The sequence below is a fragment of the Mchenga conophoros genome, linkage group LG17 (genome assembly GCF_057382185.1).
Source record: "Mchenga conophoros isolate Kocher_MC1m ecotype Shallow Benthic linkage group LG17, M_conophoros_male_GT1.1, whole genome shotgun sequence".
In the NCBI taxonomy this organism is placed as follows: Eukaryota; Metazoa; Chordata; class Actinopteri; order Cichliformes; family Cichlidae; genus Mchenga; species Mchenga conophoros.
In genome coordinates, this window is record NC_140542.1 from 29,998,993 (window position 1) to 30,016,139 (window position 17,147).

The 17,147-nt window shown below is 38.9% G+C and overlaps 1 protein-coding gene across 4 annotated transcripts in view; it reads left to right on the forward strand.

The window, feature by feature from the left end:
* Positions 1–17,147, forward strand: part of plxna4 (plexin A4) — a 253,832-nt gene that overhangs the window by 160,228 nt on the left and 76,457 nt on the right. For all 4 annotated transcript variants that reach the window (XM_085252416.1, XM_085252415.1, XM_085252417.1 and 1 more), the window contains exon 6: positions 15,202–15,325. In XM_085252416.1, coding sequence (XP_085108542.1) covers positions 15,202–15,325 — 124 coding nt within the window. The remainder of the gene's footprint in view (positions 1–15,201; positions 15,326–17,147) is intronic.

Below are 17,147 nucleotides of genomic sequence, written 5' to 3' on the forward strand. Positions count from 1 at the left end.
CATAGCAAAGGCCTAATAACATATAGCAAACGTATAGCAAAAGGGCCGAACCAGGAAGAGCTCAGACTCATACACGGTCTCCCACCCACACTCACTTTGTGCTGGAAAGAGGGGTGTTCAGTGGAAGGATAGCAAGCGGTTCCTCTTCAAAAGTGTTCTTCCAGATAGTTTGTTTTTCCAATCAACCTTGAAATCACCTCACTGGTCCGAGCAAAAGCAGAATTGCAAGCTCTCTTGCTCTCTCTCACTCCCTCACACACACACCCACACTCTCTCTCTCTCTCGCTCTCTCTCTCTTACACACACACACATACACACACTCCTTCTCTATCAGCTTTGCCTTTATTTACTCTATAGATCGGTGAGAGGAGCTGTTAGAGAGAACACCAGGGGAAGAGGAGAAAGGCAATCAATATTACAGGAGAGGAAATCAACAGGAGTGGATGGTGCACCTGGCTCTGTGTGTGTGTGTGTGTGTGTGTGTGTGTGTGTGTGTGTGTCTGCTTCTCTGATAGCAGTCATGTCCTTGACATACACTGACCATTTGTTTAGAAAGACAAATATCTTCAATAATTACTCACATGTTTGACTTTGAATGCACACGGCTGCGTGAAGACATATGCTTCCATTTATCCTACTATTTGCAAAATCCCTTAAACCCCACTATATATGATCCATCAAAATTTACATCAGACACCCCCCTCCCTCGCCCCTCCCCGCGGGGAGGGCTCACTAAACCTTGAGCCTCACCTGTCAGCTAAACAGACTCGGCCGTCTCATGCCATCTTCTGCCAAGATGCAAAACGTATGCTAATGCCTGTCAAACTCAGCAGGTGAAAGGAAAGTTTTGAATCGAAGCAGCTCCTCCTTTTCATCTTTTTCTTTTTTCCCCCCTACTCTTTTACCATTGACATTGAATACCACACACTGTCAATCAGGGGAAAGCCTCCTACAGAAGAGTGAGCATATTATAGGCTTCCTGTATCCATATGGGCAGAAGCAACCATAAATGCATTCCTACATGCATGCATTACATGATTTATTCTACGCTGCAGAGTGAAAACATTTCACTTTCAAAACAAGTCACTTTTAAAAAGATTTATCTTTAAATGTCAGAATTTGACAAATTAGTCAATACTTGTTATATTCAACCGTGTTTACACTGTTTTTTTTTGGTACATGCTAGTCTGATAGGGCTTATTAAGCTTTCTGTTACTTCCATCCACACACCAACCCTTCCAAGTAAAGCAGAAGCACTTCTGCAGGGAGCCAATATAACAAAATGTTACAGCCAGGTTGTGGTTATGTTACCCCCTGTAATGCCAGTCTGTCAGCTGTCAGTTTTGTAAGTGGTTAACTACGCTGTCAACACGCCTATCGTGCATGACAGCCAGACAGATTGGAAACCATATTTGGAGAAGTACCATTGTCAAAATGAATGTCATCATATTTGGCATGGATTTTGAGAATATCACACATTCCTCTGTGATATCAGTGTCAATTCGAGACAAGTCGTGCTAATGTTGAGATATCTTCACATTAATAATTGGTTTGACATATCTCAATCTCTGCTTTTGGCTGTGATATTGGTAATATTCCCAGAGCACTGAAATCACTCTCTCCTTGTCACTTTTCTCACTTTTTCATTTTCTTATTCTCCTCCTACTCTTACCTCTTTCCAATATCACCATTCAAATTACACTCCATCTCCAGCAGAGTTATCATACACTATATTCTTCCTGGGCACGTTCGTATGTGTTACCGTTACTTCCACTAGTCCATTTACAGTGTGCATTTTTTATTTATTTATCATAATTTTAAATGTGTTTTGCTCTATTTTACATTTTTATTTTTTGCATATTTTTGCCCCTTTGAACTGTGTCAGGTGTGAGTGCACTACACAGTACGATGAAAAAATCTTGAACAACCCTTCACTTCTTTATATTTTGTTTCAATGGAGCAAGACTTCCTTGTCAGTTTTAAAGTGGTGTTGTTCTTCAGCCTTTCTCAAAGTCTTTTGAAGTTGGTGTCTGGCTGCTTTTTCCATCCATTTTCAATCCAGTCCTTGTGCCTGACTATTTGAAGGGGATTTTGGTTTTGGTTTTTTTTTAAAGCCACTTAACACTCACGTATGAATCATTCAAGCATAAAAAAGTTGCTTAATTCAAGAGATGAATCATTGTTATTTCCACACATAACAAACAACTTTGCAAAGCTATTTTAAATTGTATTTAACACATTGTTGATACCAGCCTGTCACAAAAACATAATTTGTTCTCAGTTGCTTAGTTAAATGTATATATATTTTTAGATATTTTTAAGAAAAATGTTTCTCCTTCTATGCACCGGTCTTTCTGAATTAGTTGTTTGATACTAATTTAGTTATTAAATGACCATAGATAACATTATATGACAGGTATAAAAACATTATTGCACTAAGAAGGTATTCCCAAAGCGTTTTTAAACAAAAACTAGAAGTGCCAGGTCTAAAAAACTATCTACAGCAGTTTTAAAGTAATTTCCTTAAGAAATGAGGAAAAAATACAACAAAGACCTGACACCGGTCCTAGGAGATGCAACTCCTTTCAACTGACCCATCTACTTTTCACTGAAGCCTCATTGAAAATGGTCTCAGTGGAAGTGTGGCTGTCAAGAAGCCCATTATAAAGAAGGGTAACCGGGAGAACAGGATGAGGTATGTCAAATTAAATAAGAATTGGATGAAAAATCAGTGACAACAAATTAGAAATTTTTAGTTCAACCATCGTCAATATGTACGCAGGTCAAGAGAGAGGTACAGTGAGTTTCTACAGCCATCTGTGGAGGCTAAAGACTGTCATGGTTCGGGAGCTGCATTTGAACCAGTGGTCCTGGAGCTCTTGTCAAAACTGGTGGAATTATTAACGCAAAAAAGTAACTTCAGATTTTGCTCTGCCATGTAACACCATCGAAAAAGTATCTGATTGGCAATGGCATAATTTTTCAGTGTGACAATGGACAGAGCCCAGACCACAAAATTATTGAAGCAGTGTGGGATCATCTTGACAGAGAACAGAATAAAAGGCAGCTAACATCTAAAAAAAAAAAGGTTGAATGTCCTTCGAGAATCCTGGAGAACTATTTCTGAAGATTACTTGCTTGTCTAAAAGAGTTCAGGCTGTATTGAGAAACAAAAGTCATCATACCAAATATTGTTAACTAAAAAATTGTTTACATTTATATATTTGAAACACTATCCCCCCAACAGCTTGTGGGGATAGGTTAATTGATTAATCCAAATTACCCATAGGTGTGAATGTGAGCGCGAATGGTTGTCTGTCTCTGTGTGTTAGTGATGGGTCGTTCGCGAACGAAATGGCTCTTAGAGCCGTCTCTTTGACGTGAACGACGCGAGCCGACTCCTTATCGCGAGCCGTCACGTGGGTTTTTTTTTTTCTTTCTCTCAGCCTCTCTCTCGCACTTTTTTTCCGCTTCACTCTGCACGCGAGCCTTGTGCTTTACGCTGGGCAGAGGGGGGAGGGGCGGTAGTTACACTCAGTAGCACAGGAACAGAGCCAGAGAGAGAGAAAGAGAGGCAGGGACAACAACATTAGAAAGGTATAGTAATCATCCACAACTATTTTCGGTTGCAGATGATAAAGGATTGAGAAAGTTTATTCATGCAGGTCCATATGACAGAGAATATGCATGTTCTTTTAGTTTTCATATTATAATTTATATTTAATTGTGTTGTGGTTTGCAGTGTTTTGTGTTCTTTTCACTTTAAATTTGTGAAAGGAAAAAGCTGAAAATTTAAATAGTTAAAAGTTGAAATGTGAATAGTTGATTTTTGTATTATATGATTTATTTATTACATTTTATGTGGAGTGAATAAATAAAAGTATATTTACGGTGGCCCCTAGAGACAAAGCACATACAAACTTCAAATCACGTACGAACTCTGAAGCATGTACAAACTCCAAAACACGTAAGAAACACGTACAAACTCCAAAACACGTAAAAACTCCAAAACACGTAAAAACACGTACAAACTCCGAAGCACATAAAAACTCAGAAGCACATACAAACTCAAAACACGTACAAAAGACAACAGAAGTGCTCCAGGATGCTGGGCGCAGTGTTGAGCCTTTGTTATCTTGTGGCTACACAAGCCAGCAAGTACCAACGACCGGATTTGGTGTGTGGTAATAACAGGTAAATGAACTTTTTTTAAAATTATTTGAATATATATATGAGTGCCTGTGTATAAATACACAAATACACACATGCTTTCAATTTTGTAATTTAAGTGATCTAGTAGCTCTGCTTTGGAAGTTCAGTTAATGCTAGAAATGTGTTTTGGAGTTTGTACGTGTTTTGTCTCTAGGGGCCACCGCATATATTTATATATAAACATATATAAATAAAACCACTTGTTTTTACGTTAGTAATTCCTTTTGTGCATAATTTTATATTATTGTTAATAATAAATTAATTAAAGCAACAAAACAACCTGAAGAGCCGGTTCGGAGCCGAAAGAGCCGGCTCTTTTTAGTGAGCCGAACCGAAAGAGCCGGATCTCTAAAAAGAGCCGGAAATCCCATCACTACTGTGTGTTACCCCTCCGACAGACTGGTGACCTGTCAAGGGTGTACCCCGCCTCTCGCCCTATGACAGCTGGGATAGGCTCCAGCACCCCCCACGACCCTGAAAAGGATAAGTGGAAGCGGATGGATGGATATTTGAAACACTAGTTTCTAGTTTACAAATATTTTTAAATAAATCACTGCATCTGTTTCTAATTTTGTGAGCAAAACATAAAGAAAATCAGAGATGGCTTGGGATTTTTGCACACTAATGGGAATGGGAGTAGTAATGTCATGCTTCTGGCAATAGCCAGATGTCATGTTCTAGCTTATCAGATAAGATCTGTCAGTACAACCAGTAGTAAATCTCTACAGGTAAACTGTGATTATACTGGGGCACCCTAATGAATCAGTGGACCCAGATGATGCTGCTACTAAAAGTGTCAATTTGCTTGAAACTTGTAAAGTTTTACAAGCCCACAACTTATATTGTCTTTGGAGTACCACTATGTTTCATAGTAAATGAAGGATAACATAAATCTAAATGCTTCTATGCAGTTGTATGCCAGTGTCCCACAATCACGTCTCCATAAACAGTTGTCTAAGATATGTACATGTGTTTTCTTTGCAAGCTCCTTTGACAACATATGTACAAGCTTATTAGGCTGATACAAAAAGTTCAGGAAGTCATTAGTAAACACAAAATGGCTGATAAAACTTGCAAGTCATGCTGCAAGCTTCTTGCCCCTTCAATCCTTTGTATTCCCAAGACATCTTTGGTGCTGTCAAACGAATAACCTTTTCGGAGGGAAAAGCTAATTGGCAGATCCGTTGAACGTTTTTTTTCTCTCTGTCTTTCTCCCCTCTCTCACCCACACATTAATTCTACACCACCGCTACCTGTCGCTGTGTTCACAGCCATCCATTACCTCAGTATGCTCATTACTGTGGTATGCCACACTAATGCTAATTAAACTGCAGTGCCACAATTAGCATGCCGCCATAGACTCATTGTGTTTGGTTGCAACGACCACTAACCTGCCCCTGGAGGACAGCTCTAAGTGCTTTGAAATATATTGTTAGCAGGGACAGTGACTGTCAACACAAAAACAAAGTTTTTGCAATATTAAAAGGCATCAAATTTAGCAGTTGGCCTAACACCTTTAAGCACCTTTAGTTGCAGTGTTCCCAAGATCAAGTAGGCTGAAATTCTATTAATTCCAATACATCCCTTTATTCTTTTTTTTACAACAGCAGTGATGTTATGCAGTCTAGTCTCTTTTAGGGTTGAAATCACAAAGCAAGTCTCAACGTAATATAATGTGTCCCATGATAATGATGGCACCATGATACAAATATTCAGGAATACTCAATATACTCTAAAACAATTATCCAATGTGTCTCCTGGTATCTGTGTAATTGGAGATGGAAAGGCATACAAGAAAAGATGACAGTCAAGAATTATTTGATTATAGCACTGTGGTGTCAGTGTCTGTGACTGTGCGTTAACACTATTATGTAATTCATATAATGTCTCACATCTAATGATTTGTGTTCCCCCCGCTGTCTGGAAATTATTGGATGAAAGCGTGTAGAATGCCTGCATGCTTTAAGAACAGTATTCAATATTTGGCACCAGTTTATCCCAAGAGGAAGTAGCACAATATATGAGGTGCATAAAGTTGTGCTGTTCTCCATGTGCCTGCACTTCTGCTTTTTTAGAAGTCCCGTTTCAGTCATCTCAGAATTCACAGAACTTTTTGATTATGCCTATGAGGTGTATCTATTTTGTGAATGTGCTTGTAAATATATTTTGTACAGCTAGAAGCTAACTGAGAGAAAATGGAGTCTTTATAAAATTCATCTTCTGAAAAGTTACTGTATGAGCATATCCAGTCATTGATAGACCTCCAGTGAAGGGAAATGGCTAGAAAGTCTTATTCTTGCATCATATAGATATAAAGACGCCAGCTATTTGAAATTTGTTTCAATCACTTCTTAATGCACTGCTAAGATCAGTGTTTAAGAAGTTGTACTCAGTTTGTTAAAGTCCTAAAGATGACTTGACCAACTCTCAGAGTATGTATGCAGTTGTTTCTTTGATCTTGAGATTCTTGGATCTGTGGCATTGCTCTGATGTCTGTGGCCAGGGGAGGATGGCCACCCCTGTGTATGGGTGACTGATTTCACCCCTCACCTCTTGGTGGGTGCGAAGGGAAGTTGAGGGGAAGGGAACAAGGCCAAGAAGTGACAGGGGCATCAGGACGGAACGGAATTCTGCACATCCCAGTTCCCTCTCAACTGTCACCATCATTGTGTGAAGACACACACACACACACACACACACACACACACACACACAAACCAATCTACCTAACCCCAACACACATCCGCAAGCAAGCACACCCACTTTTAAGTCAGGACCATTGCTCACTGTCACCTTTTGTCACTCTGCCACACACAGGGAAGCACAGACACTGGGAAATGGACATAAACACACCCACATAGTGGTGAAGGTGTCTTGCCTTTGTCTGGCAGAGCATGAACCAGACACAGGAACTGACATAAGACTGAGAGGATTGAATGAGAGACATGGCAAGAGTCAAAGGAAGTAAAGATATATGGTGATGTATTCCAAGTGATGAGGTAAACTGAGGAAGGGAGAAAGAGGTTGATTATAAATTCACAGCGAAAATGAGGAGGGATTAGAAATCTTCTGGTTAAGTAAACTAAACTCTGTAAGCAGGTAATCTTGATGAGGATGTGAGGGTAAACACACACACTCACAAGCACACACACTCACACACACACACACACACACACACACACACACACACAGACCATATGAGAGATCACCTCTGGGGAATCGTACTCAGGTAAATCACTTCACATGTCCCGTCACATAGCTGTTTCTATGGCAACAAGAGCTAAGTCACAACATAATAACCTTGTTATATAATCCAACGGTAATCCCTACTGATGTTTCAGCATTAGTGTCACCAGTGTGTTCATTTCAAATCATACATTGAAAGGCTGAATCGCTTGATCTATATTTAGTCTTGATATATTAGGTGTAATTAGCTGATTTTAGATGACTATATGCAAAAAAATTGGTGTATTTGCTATCCAAATTTGGGATTGTGGGGTATGATTTATTTTTTTACTCAGTAGTTGAGCCATATTTTGTGCTCTTTTGTTCATGCATACCTCAGATGATGAGCGTGCTTCTCACAGTGAACAAAGCCAGCTATTAATATGTGGCATGGACTAGCTCCTTGTTAGCTCAAATTCAGACTAGGCAAAAAGGAAATGTTCACAGTAAAGTATGAGATTGTGTTGAGAATATGCAATAGGCAAGACCATTTCAAAAGCTGTGCTTTCTGAGATGTATGACATATTTAAAATGAACCCATCTAGTTGTTTTGTCAATGTCCCCAGTTCGAAACAGCTTTGTGACCGTGAATAAACACACCTTAACACCCCAGGCTGTATATCGACTGCCTGAATCAACAGTATCATATGCCCCTATCTATAGTTGCACACATGAAGGGAAATAATACAATGTACTGTAGATAAAGATGAAAGCTGAGTGCACTGTTGAAACTCCATTGAAAACAACCATGCTGTCCCCCTTAAAGGGAAGTATGAAAACATCAACATGGAACCTAAAACATGGAACCTCTGGAAATACTGTAGATGCACAGCAATAGTAAACTAATGCGTTTCTTTGTCTGGGCTTCTATCTTATGAATGCCAGGTCAAACTGTGTTGATGTAGTAACAGGGCAGTGATATGTGAGCCATTTCAAAACTGTTCCCTTTTAAATCCATCGCTTACTTTATTCCATCTAAAGTATCGCATTTTCTTTGCTCACTATGGGTGCTTAAAGATGATAATCATAAGACTTCCAGTGACAAAGTAAAAAAAAATATAGGTTTAAAAAAGTATAACATTACTAATTAATTACTTGGTTTCTGCCTTTCTCACATGCACTCAGCTAACCAGCATACCTGGTATGGTCTAATGGCATTATCTGGACCAGGAGTCACATCAAACACGATTAAAACGACAGCCTAATAAACCTGTCACAGCATGTCACCACCGCCTGTTTCTACCAGGGGACTGTTTGTTTGTTAGTGTGTGGAAGTGAGAGAGTAAGACGTTGTTGCCGTGTCTTTTGACTACTGCTAAATTTGCATAGCACTAAAAGTCATGGCAGAGAAACAGCTGCTCGTTGATGCCCGGAGGCCAGGGCTGATGCTGCCAAATCTAATCACCGCCTAGTGCTAGCATCTTTTTTGGGGTTTTTTTGTGTTTTAAGATTTATAGGTTGTTGGAGGAGTTTGAGCTAATGACACCCATTTAGAATATTGGTGACGTCAGCCTCTCCTTTCCTCACTTTTGTTTTCCGGTCATCCATCACGAATTACATTTGACGCTATTATAGAATTTAATATTGCAGCGACTTTATATCCAAATTGTAAGCTTTGTGAGCACTTTGGTATCACGATGTTTAGCAAAAATATTTTGTCATCAGATAGTCTTTGGTGATCACATATTAAAGCATTTCTAACTGTTTACATATTTACGGTATGCAGTTTATATATACTTTAATAGGTTCTTTTAAAAAAAGTCTCATACAGCTTAAAACCTGTGCAAAGGAGCAGTCTTACTGTATAATTTTCTACTCAGTTGGTGTTCTTGCACCAGTGGTATGCAAAGGGGATAGCTCAGAGATTTCTAGACCTGGGGCAGAGATTCTGCAATTTCTGTGTCTTCAAGTATGGCCTTATAAAAGACAGATTGTGTGTGTGTGTGTGCACATGTGTGCACACAAACCGGTTCACACAAACCGGAGTAACAGGGTCATGGCCAGTGGGCCAGGTAATAACTCTCCCGCCAGCCCCTTCATGCGGATTTCTGCTCTGAGGACCACCACTCTTATGATAGCAGGAGGAGGTACGCTTACTCTTGTGTGTGTTCATGTGTGTTCAGCTGCGTTCGTGTGTTTGGTCACATGTGCAAGTGTGAGATGTAGCCACCTTAAAAGTTGAAGTGTCATTTGACTGAATCACTGTGACATAGCCCCTGCTCTAAGGTACTTTATATAGGCCGAGGCTATTAGTATGTATAGACTTCTATATGGTGTCTGATGATGCATGGTTAGCACAGTAATTGGTTTTTAGTTGGACTACAGAGTGCCTATTTGTAGGGCATTGAATCACCACAAACAACAGTTAATATAACAAAAAATTGTGGGTAATATATAACAAATCCTATCAAATTTAAGTATTTTAATTCATAATAAAGTGGCATTACAATGTGCCTTATTTAATGCTTTAAAGTACAAAGGAGTATTGTACACAGTTGATATTACCTACCCATTGTGTTTTTGCGATGACATGACATCAATCATGTCACCTTTTTAAGCTAAATGGTACATGGTAAAATCATATGCATGTCATTTTAATTCATCTCCTAGTGTTGACTATGTATCTATTTTTCTGGCTTGTACGCATATGTTGCATACAATACTGTAGCTATGATAAATATTTTGTGGTGAAATGTATTGTTCATAAGGTTGTCTTGCTTTTAATAGCTGTGACAGCCTCACCAACAGTTGCCAAAGCTAAAAAAAAAATTCCTTCTGTGCCCTTTGCCCAGTCTCTCTCTATAATTGTGTCACCTTATCAAAGGCTGGGAGAAACAAGAGTGCAGATTAGTTTTCATTCAGGGCCCATCTAATCCTTTCAGCTTGTTCTTTCATAACGTGTCATTGCCAGTCAGTCAAACAGCTCTTCACAACAGCAGTGTTTACTATCCAAATGAATAGATGTTGGACGTCTAATTCTCTGGAAAAAAAAAAAGGGAACAGATAGCCCGAGTCAAGCTTTTTATGACTGCTATTTGAAATCTAAATCGCTTTGATCTCGGGGGTCCTCTAAATGTTCTATTCTTTGATGTTTACAAAAGGGTGAGATTGTTGCATATTGTTACAAATGATGCAATCTTTCTTTCCTTTCAGGGTCCGCGTGGAACGTAATTGAAAACAATTATCCAGTGCTTTCCTCTGATAATGCCCATCACTTACATCAGTTAAACCATGTAAGGCATTATCTTAAACATCCTTTCAGTAAAAACCCAAGTCGCCAAATGGCCAGATAAATTCTCCCCTCTCCCGGCATGGACATAGCCAATGTGTGTAGCTATCCTATGCTTTGGCTAGAGATTCAATCAGGATGTAAGACCATTTGGTAAATGAAAATATTCATATGCATCTGTTAACTGGTTACCCACTAGCATCTCAGTAGGATTCTCTGCTGGGAGTGAATAAAATAAAAGGAGGTTTTATTTAATCAAACTAAACAGAGCATTGGTATGCATGAATTGTGACTGTGTGCTGGTGGAAGATGAACCATTTGATCTGAATGTTTGCGTGATTGGTGGGTGACATTGCATTGTGCTTTAAGAAAATGCTGATTCTAGAGCGAGCCTGTGTTTTGTTGGTGTATCCCTCCACCATGCCAGTGATCTCGATGAACACAAAAAAATGAGACATCAGCTCTATTGCCCATTATTAGGAAGGTAGATTAAAAAATCGGTAGCTTCCCTCTTCTCTTGAGTCACTTTCTCTGCATTGTTGAACTCAAACAGAAATTATTTGACCCCTTTGTTTTTGTTTAAACCTGCTCAGCAATTCTGTGACCTTAAGACTCTGAAGTGCAGATGCAATATACAGTTTCTGCAAGGCCAGAGAAAGCCAAAGTGAAACTGTTCTAGAAATTAGAAACACTCTTGCAAAAAGAGACCTTTTCTTTCTAGTTCATCTTGTGATTTAGTGCGTACAGTTTGTTTAAATAGTAGCTTTACAACAAACAATCTTATAACATTGTCTTTGGCAACATTTATAGACCCACACTTTCCATAAACAGCTTAACAGAAGATCAGTAAACAAGTTGAGGGATGTTGAATAGCTTGGATACATGTCTGATGATCTACCCAAAACCAATTTAATCGTGACCATGAAAAATATTTTCAACATTAACAGAAACTATTTCAGTTTACTCACACATTATAGATAGGGCTACTTATGAATAACCAGAAAAATCAAAGTAAAAAGTAAATATAGCAGGATTGTTGTGATATCTAAAAAACAAAAGTGTTCTCAATTTTAAGCATCTGTTTACATCAAACGAATAGCATCTCATGCAGATGCTATTCATTGAAGGAAAACTTTACAGGGCTGAAGGCAAAAGCAAAATGTTCACTTTGACCAAGGTGAAAGTGACTTTTCCCTTCAAAGTCCTGGAAAAAATAGAATTCTCCATTCCTTCTGTCTTTTTATTTTTTCAGTTTATTAATAAAAGCTGGTAATCACATGCAAATGAAATGTTACAAACCTCCTGTAAATATTCTTAGTTATGTTTCAGTGAGCTATTACCTTAACCCCAGCTGTTAAATAACGAAGGCAGGCATTTAATTGCTATCAAACTATTAGAATAACAGCAGTCACCATGAATGAAACTGATCATCACAAAATGATGGATAATAATAACCATCTTTGTGTGTTTTGTAGTGAGAGATAAGGTGTTGATGCTGTGTCGGTCAGGCGGTGATGTTTGAGCTGCGGTATTTCAACACCTCTGCACTTTTCTTAGGACTGTCACAAAACACATAATCCTGAAAATAAATGTAATTAAAAAATGAATTAATTGTATTCATGTTTTTAATCACTGGCATCATACTTTACACATGACAACAGATTTGATTTACTGGAATAATGTGGTCTTACAGAGTACAAATACTTATATGTATTCTATATTTCTCTATAGGTGTGAAATTAATCTATAGCAGATTAAATTCAGTGAGTCAGGATATTTTTTTTTTAAATCCATCTTCACTGCACATAACAACCAAAACAAATTGCCCCCTGTCCACTTTTTAAAGTAGAGGATCATACCTTGTCTCATAATCCTGTATTAACAAGTCCCAGTCCAGCTATGCCAGGTCTTGTTGTTGCAACCATCCACTCATACTGCATCATTACGTCTTATAACTGCATTAAGATGCGTTATAAGTCCTGCGGATGATAAAACATCAGCTGCAAATCTTGGTAGATGTGAATATTGGACAAAAATAAACAATTCAACGAACACATAAAAAGAAAACTGTAAAATTTGAAAATGTTATTCACTGCAAACTCAGCATTTACACATCCTCGCATCTTGTCCTGTTTACTCTGTTTCATTCTCTTTACTGTTGTGTTCCTACATCGTCATCATCCTCTCCACCACTGTCATTTACAGCAGCAAGAGTCTCATAAAGATGATGTCATAAATCTGGGTCATAATAAGGTTCAGCAAGGGACAGCAGATATTTATCAACCCTGAGCTTATCCCTCATAAATCAAAATGCTACTAGGGTTTGTTTTATTGGTCATTTTGAAAAGTCTGGTAACTTTTTCTGCAATGTTTTCACTGTAACTGTGCTGTAGAGATTGGAGTTACTATATTATAGAAAAGAAGAGGGGGGGGGAAGGAAGATCAACAACTCCAGATGTAGGTCGGTCAGTTCATCTTCAAGGATGTGTCATTTGTGAGAGGACATCTAATTCCTTCTTTGAAATTTTAAGGAATTGTTCTATCTGTTGAACATTTTCTAAATGTATTAGGCCTGAATTGAATTTAGTAATGAGGCAATCATGCATAGTGATGATTCACTTAAAGAGATTGTGCCAGTTAATGTTAATAATGCAATACAGCCAGCGATTTTGGCATGAAATGCATGTTTTTCTACCAAAACACAATGTACCGTGACACTGTTAAGGAACGCACACAAAGACAAACATCATTATGGGCACAAAAGCACATACAAAGCAAGTATTTAGAACCTTATTTCCAAAAAAGTTGGAATGCTGCTTAAAATATGAATCAAAACAGAAGCCAATGGTACGCATGTAACACTATATCTAATTTTGAATGTTGCTGCAAAGCTAAAACTGCCTGTCCAATATTGTATTGCTTGGTCTGCAGCAATGTTTACGTGGGTGGTATCTGTCAGAGTACAAAGTAAGATCCGCATAATGCCAGAACCCAAGGTTTTCCTACAGAACTTTGCATGCTAATGAGATGATCCATGTCACGCACCGCACCTATCAGCACTTTTAATGTCGTGGTTGATCAGTGTTTGTCGGTGAAAGTGTGCTTTTTTTGGCAGGGGGGGGTTATGTGGGTTGTTTGCCTGGGGGGTTACTTATATGATGCGGCCTTATTAAATCAGTGCTAGAAGAGGAGGCACAGACATCAGTGATTGAAAAGCACAAAGGAACCTGAAGCGATTAAACCCCTACTCAAACCAGCTTAGAAGGGAAAGCTTCACAGAAAGCCAACAATGGTTGCATTCCTTTAAGTCGTGCTTCTCTTGTGCTTTCTTTTCCACACTCTCTCTCTCTCTGTTTCTCTCTCGGCAGCGCTCTTTACCCCTCCTCCTGTTCTGTGCCTTTCTCGAACAGATTATTTCTTTTCATTTTCTTTGTCTGTCTTCTTTGCAGCACGTTAGGCCGCTTAACTTTACAATGCTCATGTCAGGTCAAAACCCACCCTCCTTCTGTCTGTCCAATTCAGGAGAAAAAAGCCTCTTTCTGCATAAGGTATTACTGTATCTCAGACGTCAACCACCTCGAAAGTCTTTCTTTCATTCGTTCATTAAAGCCTCTTTCTTTCTTTTCAGCCTTTTATTCCTCTAAAGGAGTTTTAGGGCGCTCTCTGGATTTTCCAGGTTGTTAATTGCACAGAAAGTTTTTGTCTGAATCAATAGGGGATTAAACTTGAATAAGTTTATGAGGGGATTCGATTAGAACAAGAGCATGTGGGTGTTTGTGTAGAGAAGAAGGTTGAGGTGATATTACAGTCTGGGGCTGTTTTTTAGAATTTCTCGCTAAGCATATATTTAACAACAGTTTAAATAATTGTGTTTCCCAGCCACTTCTACTGGAATTTTTAATGTGAAAACTTTCCATTGCAGCAGTTTTGGTGAGAACCAGTTGCGCTTCTCATACTCCTTTAATTACGAGCTCATTTAGATCGCCCAGCTATGGGAAATGACCTTGTAGTCTATCAAGGGATTGTTTTTGGAACATGAGTCAGTAAACTCCTCTTACACCACAAATGGTCCAGTACTCCAGCTCCCCAAAACGCTGTATTCTACTGGATTAGACAGAAGTAATCTATCCCACGTCCCAAACAACATCCACATATCCACCTGCATTTGGCACTGCCCATGAATGCCAGTCATTAAGATGACTTTGCAAAGAAGAGGACTACTACCTCTTTCCCAATGGGCCATCTCCACTTCCACATATAGAGCAACCATTGTTTTAAATGTAACTGCTCCCAGCCCTGTGGTGACCAGCCTTCCATTCACTGAACACTGAGGCTGGTACGCTGCCAGAGAGGAAATATGATAAATGTGTATAGCACCAACTGTCGGGGAGGGGGAGGGACATTCTCTTTTTCCCAGATGCCAACAGGTGGAAAGGGGTAAGCCCTGGTCAGGTTACTGCAGGCATGCATATGCCAATAAGCATGTGTGTATTTGTCTCCACGAATAACACTCCCTGTTGTTGTTCTTTTTCCAGGTGTGCCAGAAAGGAGAAATGTGAGCGCTCATCAGAGCCCCGGCGCTTTGCATCCGACATCAAGCAGTGTGTGCGTCTCAGTGTCCATCCAAACAACATCTCCGTGTCCCAGTTTAGTGTCACGGTGAGTGGAAAACAAACTCACTGAATCAGATACCCTGAAATGGAAACAAAGGCTTGTTTGGGGCTTTAGATGCGCAAACCTTGTGTTTTTTCCCTGTGTGTGTTACATGTCCTATACTATCAGGCATCAGTTTCCTCTTTGTGTCACCTGGAAGATTAAATTTAGTCACATTTTAAATTGAAGTAATTAAATATATCTTTCTCTGACTGCATATGGAATATTTTTAGCAGCCAAATGTGCATTTGCTTTACTGGAGCCACATTGCAATAGAAAGTGAGGATAATTGAATAAGTTTCTGGTGAGAATATCTTGTCTGGCAGATTGACAAAATCACACTCTCAAGCATAATTTGTAATATGGTGGAATTACGCTCTAAATACTGATTAGTAGCTTGTTTTAACTCTGTAATCCTGCTTTATATGATTTTACTGACTGCCAGCAGGCATTCCTCAAATCCCGACCTCACAACTTACAATCCCGTCCAACGAAATGGTCTCCCAACAAATGTCAACAATCATTGACAGAGTATAGTTTAGCTCGGCTGTGTTTATTGTGATTGTTGGCAGCCAAATGCACCACTTTTCCCCCTGGATGTTTCATTCTCAAACAGCTGCCAGATTTAAAGGGTCTGAATTGTTTTTATTGTTTAAGTGTATTGATTGGTGTGCAAAGAGGCTGTGATCCATTGCAACAAAAATATGTCTCTGCAGAAACTGGAGAAACACAAGCGCTCGAACTATCTCGGTGTATCCCCGTGTCAGCTTTCACCACGACACAAAATCTTTTTTTTTCTTTGATTTGAACAGGATCAAGAGGCTAATGTTTTAAATGTCAGCATCTTTGACGTTACTAGAAAGTACTGCAGTAACACTGTGTGTTATATAGTATAAATATTCCACTTACCTTACTGTACCCAGCATCAGAGGTTAACACGGTGGTGCAATTTTAACTCATAAAGTGCAATCAGCATGAAAGATCTCCATTGCATCAAGGGTCACGTGCGGATTGCATTTTTTTTTTTAAGAAGAAGAAGAATTCCTCTGCAACACAAAAATGATATTTATGAGTGTGTGTGTGTGTGTGCGTGCGCGTTGTTGCTCAAGCCTTTCAAGTGTTTAACCTTTTGCCAGACATATCCCATCCAGGGGCTTCTGCCTAACAGACAAAGGCTTTTGTTTGACCTTTTTGTTCTTAAATATTTGTTGAGAAAGATAAGGCTTAGAAATTCTTGACAGAAACGGGTACACATCACCGCTGAAGTTGGACCTACTCTAGACGAAGCCATTATTTTCTAAGCTCCAGAAGTTCCAGAAAATAACTTTCTGAGCAAATAGTTTTAGGATCTGCCTCAAAAGTCATCATAAATATATCTGGCTGATCACAGCCAACACTGGAGGAAGAAGGGGTTGTGCTCGTTATAATACTATTATGCTTCTAGAGGGACAGATGGAACAGCTGTGTCATGCAGTTTTTCACACACACAGAGGATGTAGTCTTTTTACATGTCGTAATTCTCTTTCATTTTCTTAATTTTCTCCCTACATTGCTTTGCTATGCTATGGGTGCAGACGTTAGCAAGTCAAGAGGAAATGCGAGTGGAAGTTATTATAAAATGAAATTGTTCTATTGCATCTGGGCTTTTAAGAGCTAATTGTTGCTTATATGGTTGATATTTCCATAGATTTTTTTTTTTATATGCCAGATGTGATGCAGGAATAATGTACTCTTAAGTTTAGATCTTACTTTTATGTCACTCTTCTGGACATAAAAGGTCATAAATAAAACAATCATGTCTGCTTTAAAGCTTGCTTAATAATAAACA